The 6,000-nt window shown below is 51.6% G+C and overlaps 1 protein-coding gene across 1 annotated transcript; it reads left to right on the forward strand.

Annotated features, from left to right (window-relative positions):
* The first annotated feature begins 1,412 nt into the window (after positions 1-1,412).
* LOC139327926 (ALK and LTK ligand 1-like) lies at positions 1,413-5,579 on the forward strand. The gene is made up of 5 exons (XM_070957960.1): positions 1,413-1,653; positions 2,728-2,781; positions 3,432-3,512; positions 4,346-4,425; positions 5,494-5,579. The coding sequence occupies exons 1-4, from the start codon at positions 1,419-1,421 to the stop codon at positions 4,408-4,410; spliced, it is 435 nt and encodes a 144-aa protein (XP_070814061.1). The 5' UTR covers positions 1,413-1,418; the 3' UTR covers positions 4,411-4,425; positions 5,494-5,579.
* Positions 5,580-6,000: the final 421 nt, after the last annotated feature.

Here is a 6,000-nt window from a genome sequence, read left to right on the forward strand (position 1 = left end):
TCAGGGCCTCCACCGCCCAAAAACCCTCTGCCAGGGATGAATAAAGTGCTCTCTTCTCTTCTCTTCTCTTCTCTTCTCTTCTCTTCTCTTCTCTTCTCTTCTCTTCTCTTCTCTTCTCTTCTCTTCTCTTGATGGCAGAAAACCTCCTCGGTGAAGCCACCAAACTGACACACATCTGTGCTGAGCGGAGACAGTTTGCTCCTTTGTTCTGATTCTGTGACTGAAATGTCGCCAGAAGTCCATAAAAAGCATAAAATTCAGTGAAGAAGAAGCAAAGAGGCGTTTTTAATTCTCTCCGCTGAGAGGGAGTGGTGCTCTGCTGAAGGCAACAGGCTGCAGCTCCGCTCTGCAGACTGCCTTATGGTGTCTGCGTCTGTGCACGCTAGCTGTCCGCTTGCACGTGCACGCGCGGACCTCCCTCCTCCTCCTCCTCCTCCTCCTCCTCCTTTTGCATTTCCGTAATTTGTCGGAGTTGCGCGTGTGGAGAGAAGAGACGCATGATTATTTCCAGACAGCAGCGCGCGCAGACACACCTGATCAGCCACAGATCACAACAGATTACTGACAGATCGATCAGGACGCGAGAGGCAGTCAACGGCTGCAGGGCGTCTCGTGCGCAACGCGCCTTCAATTGGACACAGAAGTTTATTTCGGGACAAGACTTAAAGTCTTCTCCTCCGTCCGCAGAGCAGAGACATGGACCCGTCCAGCTGTGTGACAGCCGCTGCCGGAAGCTGATGATGATGAAGGTGCTTCCCCAGCTCCACGCGCTCCACCGGTGATCCGCGCCGGTCTAAAATGCCACCGGGCCCCGGAGGGCAGCACGCGGCTCGGATCAGAGTAGGCCGGTTTGATAAAACACAGGAGGACACTGAAAGCAAAACAAAAGCAGAAATCCAGCAGAGTCACCCCGATCCGGGACGAGCCGGGAGGGACGAGCGTGGATCAGAGAGCGGCGCGCCGGGGAGCAGAGGCGCGGAGAGACGCGCGGAGAGACGCGCAGAGAGCGGCAGAGAGCGGCAGAGAGACAGGAGAGGTGAGTTGAGCTTTCACTGTCAAACACCTGAACTGTCGGTGATGATGTGGAGCTGAACTGCTGAATGAGATCACGTTGACTGCGCAGCAAAGACGCACGAAGAAGAATCTGTTCAGCGTCAGGACCGTCTCAGAGTGTGTAATTTGGAACTAAAACGAGGGAAATGGGGCTGACTATCACCACTGCAGCTGACTTTTCTGATTACCAGAATAAATAAAAGTAATTCAGCTGATCATGAAACGTCAGACCTCGCTTCATAATCGATTAGTTTGTCTTGAAGGATTTTTGTTGCTTTGAGGGGAAACTTGGCACAAAGTCACTTACTAGAGTTTTCAGCTACCTGAATCAATCAATCAAACTGTGCTCCTTCAGGTCCGCAGTGATGCTGCTCCCGCGGCTCCCGGTCCTGTCGGCGCTCCTCGTCCTGCTGCTGGCCGCGGGACGCTGCACCGCGGCGGCTCTGCTCAGGGGCTCCGGCACCCGGGCGGACGGACGTCTGGACGGCCGCAGCATGCTGGAGCTGGTGGGCCGGAACCCGAGGTCCAGGACGGAGCCGGCGGCGGAACTCAGCGCAGTTAAAAGCCCGCAGAGAGAGAGCCGATCACTCCACGGACCGGGTCAGTGCTGAACCTGCAGACCTGCCGCCACAGGCGCGCTCTGATCAAACCTCTGAAACTGAGCAGAGATAACATCTGGATCTCTGTGTGGTCTGTGGTTTCTGGCTGAGGGAGGAAACGTGTCACGATGAGTCAAACTTATGAATGGAAGCAGCATCGGTCCCGGTTTCCCTCCTCAGCTCTAAGCGAGTCCACCAGAGCTGCTCAGAGGCAGAGTTACTGACGCATTCATGTGTTCATCAGCTGCTAAAGATGCAGCTGCTGCAGTTTAATGCTCACACATCCATCATGCTTTACTGCTTGCTTTATATTTTCTGTTAATATTATGAATCAAGTCACTGAAGCCGTCAGACAAACTGAAGCACAAAGCAGCAGAAAACACAAAGTACATAAAAAGTGTACTAACAGTACTTCATATTTCTGTTGGCTCAGTGAAAATCTTCACTGCCAAAGTATTTTTGGAGACTCAGCCTCAAACCGGGTTCATGTCTCTGAGGAAGAGGGGCCTCAGGAGCGATGCGTCTCCTGCAGTCCGTCTTTCAAAGCTCGCTTTAACTGGTCAGTGCAGTCCGCCGGTGCCAACCCCAAAAATCAGGGACATCAGATTCCCGTCAGAGATGTGTCTTCTGCAGGTCTGAGACTCTTAGATGAAACCATGAGCGAAGGTCTGAGACGCAGCTTCTGCTCTGCTGAAGCCAGTTGAACTGGACTAATGTGGTCTCTGCTGGTCTTGGTGAGGACTGATCTGAGAGCTGTAAAGTGAAATGTGAGCACAATATAAACTGATACTGTTGACACACGGTGGACCCGAGGCTTCTGGGGCCCCTGGGGGCCCTGTGACAGGTGCCCCCTTTGTCAGGTTGGGGATTCAGCCTTGTTGATGGATCAGCAGGTGGTTTTAAAGCTGCTTTGGGGTCAAAACATCCCCAAAGTTTTCTTTTCCAGCACGGACCTCAGACAGACACGGGCTGCAGAAACATCAGGTTTTGAAGTGTTCCTCAGTTTCAGTGATGCTGTGAGAGATGTCTGGACTGCTTCTGACGTGTGTTTGACCTCAGCTGGTTTTCGTTTCAGAGGGACACCCCAGAGATCCACAACACAAGGACAAGTTCATCAAACACCTGACAGGTGAGACGGCCGTCAGACCCTCAGCCCCCGCTCTGCTTCTCGCCTCCGTGTGCTTTTGATTTCTTCATGTTAAGTTTTTGACCTCTTTTCGAGCTACAGAGCAGTTTTTCATGAGCGGCTCTTCATTTTTGTTTTCTGTTGTGCTGCCTCAGATCATCCAACCCTGCAGCAGTAAACTCACCAAAGCCCAGATAGAGACGTCATTTATGAACCAAAGCCTGATCATCAATGTCCTCGCTTCAGCCTCTGTAAAAGACGTCTCTTTTACCTGCTGCTGCTGCTTTAGCTCCATGAAACACGTCTTTTACTGGCTCTATAGGCGTCTCATGTTCATCGCAGCTGCTCTTGATCTGGTTTGATGATGATTAAAGTGTGGCTGAGAGCTCTGAAAGGAGCTTCTTGTTGTCAGAAGACTATTCAAAGGTCAAAAATGAGCTCTGCTGCTCAACATGGAGCTCAAACTTAAACATCTGAGGTCAGCAGCTTGTACACGGAAACAAGGGGTTAACACGACGCTTAAACATCGATTACGTTTAGGTTAAAGCTCTGATGAGACGCCACCTCACAGCTGTGTGGCTACCTGAAGGTAGCAAGCACCTTCTGTCCAATCAGAGTCCAGTATTGTAAAGCGTGTTTCATTCTGTTGTCAGGACCTCTTTACATCAAACCCAAGTGCAGAAAACATTTCAACAGACTGTACTACAGCACCAGAGACTGCACCGTGCCCGCCTGTGAGTGCACACACACACACACACACACACACACACACACACACACACACACACTGTGCTATCAGTGTAATCATGTCAGAACAACAGCAGCTCTTATGATCTTAAATCATGCATGCCGCGCTGTGTTTATCTTGGAGAGCGTGAGTGTATGAGTGAACAAAAAAATGTGTGTATAGTGTGTGTGTGTGTATGTACATATGTATGTGTGTGTGAAAACAAGTCTTATCCTGTTTTCATCTCAAACAAACTCCTGCAGCAACACGACACAGTAACAGTGAGGGATGCTCTGTGGGAGATGAGAGGTGATAAGGCGTCGTCACGGCCGCCCGACGTGCTGCAAAGCTCGCCTCGAAACGCTCAAACGCCTCACGGGGCTCTGCGTTTCCTCACTGTCAGAGGTGCACATATCTCGTACCCGCTCTCATGCACGTCACCACACCTCTGACAGAAGGGCTCGTAACCAGAGGCTGAAAATGTGGAGTGAACGTAGCTCGAATGGACCCTTTTTTCCGGGTTTTGCTCATTTTGCTGCACTGCTTTGCTGGAATGTAAAGAGTTCCACCTGCGCCAGGAGGGACATTTTTTCAGTAGGACCAGAAAAGTCTGGTTGTCATCAATTTAATACAAGAAATTCACATGATCCGTATCCCAGCTGTTATCGCACAGATCAGACGCCTGCCCGAGGCCAGCCGTTTCCTCCTGTGCTAAGCTAGGCTAACCCCTCCCTGGGCCTTGTGACCCTGCTGCTGTAGGTTGTGTCTGTTTTTAGGAAACTGAGCATGTTTTTCATGATCCGCAAACAAACATGCTGTGTTTGTTTTCCTCTCCTGCAGATTATAAGAGATGTGCTCGTCTGCTGACTCGCTTGGCCAACAGCCCTCGCTGTGCAGAGAGATAAACACGGCGAGAGACGGTGAGAGCGAACACGACCACATTGTTCATCTTTAGCATAGCACCATGACGTCCAGGCGCTCCGGGGAGGACGTGAAAGACGTCCTCATAATGAACTCACCTGTAATTTACTCCTCCTGTTGTCTGAGACCTGGACCAGCAGGGCCAAACGCACAGCAGTCAAAGGTCAGAGGAGGCTGATCCAGGCGGAGGCTCATTAGCTTTCGGCCGTAGCGTTTGATGGTGAAACCCTAACCCAGTGTTTGTGTGTGAAATTCAGCATTAACATAATCATCTGACCGCTGCCGTGAGCGGCCATTTCAGCAGAGACCACAGAAGAAGAAACAGCATCAGCACAATGTGCCGACTGTTCAGTCCAAATCTAAAACCAAAGAGACGAAGGAGAACCTGAAGAAGAGCGTACAAGATCCTGTTCCCCGTCAGGCCCGCCAGGGGTCCAGACCCCCTGTGGAACCCGGAGTCTGGAGAGCCTTCAGGACATCGACTCCTAAAATGTGGAGTTTGAAGTCGGTACAACGTGAAGAAGTCTCTGAAATCAGTAGAAGTAGAAGTCAAACATAGTTCGTAGGACCTGTTGACTCGGAGGCTACGCAGCCTTTGTCCTCTCTGGTTCTGCAGCTTCACAGCTTCCACAGTCCTGCAGAACCCGCAGTGTGTAGAACCTGCTGATTACAGTCCATAAACCCTGAAGGAGCCCTGCTGCTCGGATTTTGGCAGCTCTTTTCTGACTCCGTCTCTTTAGTCCTGCAACTCTGTGGACGAGCAAGACGCAACCAGTGGAGTCTTTGAGGAGTGCTGGACTATGACAGCGGCATGGCGTTCCTCAGGGTTCCTCCTTGGCTTCTGTTTACCTTCCTGGAGTTTGTTATCGCTGCAGCTCCTCTCGTCTCCTCGGCTCACTGCTGCTCTTCACAGCTCCTGACTTCAATCAGGGAAGCATTCAGAGCAGCAGTCCTGGACGCCGTGAAGACGAGCGGCTCGTGTTTAAGCTGAAGTTTGGTTCTGTTTGATCGAGCGGCAGGTTTCTCGGCTTTACTTTAACCATGTCTTCTTTCTGTCGCTGTCACAGCTTCTGGACACGAGGGTGCAGCGTCTTAACGAGGTCCAACACCTGACGAGCAGAAGAAGTCCTCCAGCCAATAGAAACGCCTCTGAGACGCCTGCTGTGTCTGCAGACGGCTGTCAGGATGACCTGCTCTCTTCTGCTTTCTGTCCTCGAGCGTCTCCTCCGACTGCGAACTGAACTCGTTCTCAGACAGATTTTTTGAAGCGTGTTTGTTTGTTTCGTCCATCTTTGTTTTGGTCCACGTGACATGTGACTGTTGGCGTTCCCGCTGGGTTTGCGTGGTCGTCCAGTTCCTCGTCTTCGGCTCGTCCTCTTCGGTCTTCTTCACTCGGTCGTCCTTCCTGCGCCGGCAGACTCACCTGCGCTGTGCTCTGCTGTGAACTTCACCTGGACAGGAAAGCAACCTTCAGCGTCTCACTGAGACTGAGACAAACTGGATTTCTGAGACGATGAGCTGAAACGAGGCGGGCTGCTGCCCGCAGGTCTCCATAAACTTTCACCTGGGACCAA

Source organism: Chaetodon trifascialis, chromosome 24, assembly GCF_039877785.1.
Source record: "Chaetodon trifascialis isolate fChaTrf1 chromosome 24, fChaTrf1.hap1, whole genome shotgun sequence".
In the NCBI taxonomy this organism is placed as follows: Eukaryota; Metazoa; Chordata; class Actinopteri; order Chaetodontiformes; family Chaetodontidae; genus Chaetodon; species Chaetodon trifascialis.

Excerpts from the sequence above, each read along its gene's own strand:
- LOC139327926 (XM_070957960.1), top strand. The coding sequence starts at position 1,419 with ATGCTGCTCCCGCGGCTCCCGGTCCTGTCGGCGCTCCTCGTCCTGCTG. Across the intron at positions 2,782-3,431 it reads GTTCATCAAACACCTGACAG|GACCTCTTTACATCAAACCC; the intron begins GTGAGACGGCCG and ends TTCTGTTGTCAG. Across the intron at positions 3,513-4,345 it reads AGACTGCACCGTGCCCGCCT|ATTATAAGAGATGTGCTCGT; the intron begins GTGAGTGCACAC and ends CCTCTCCTGCAG.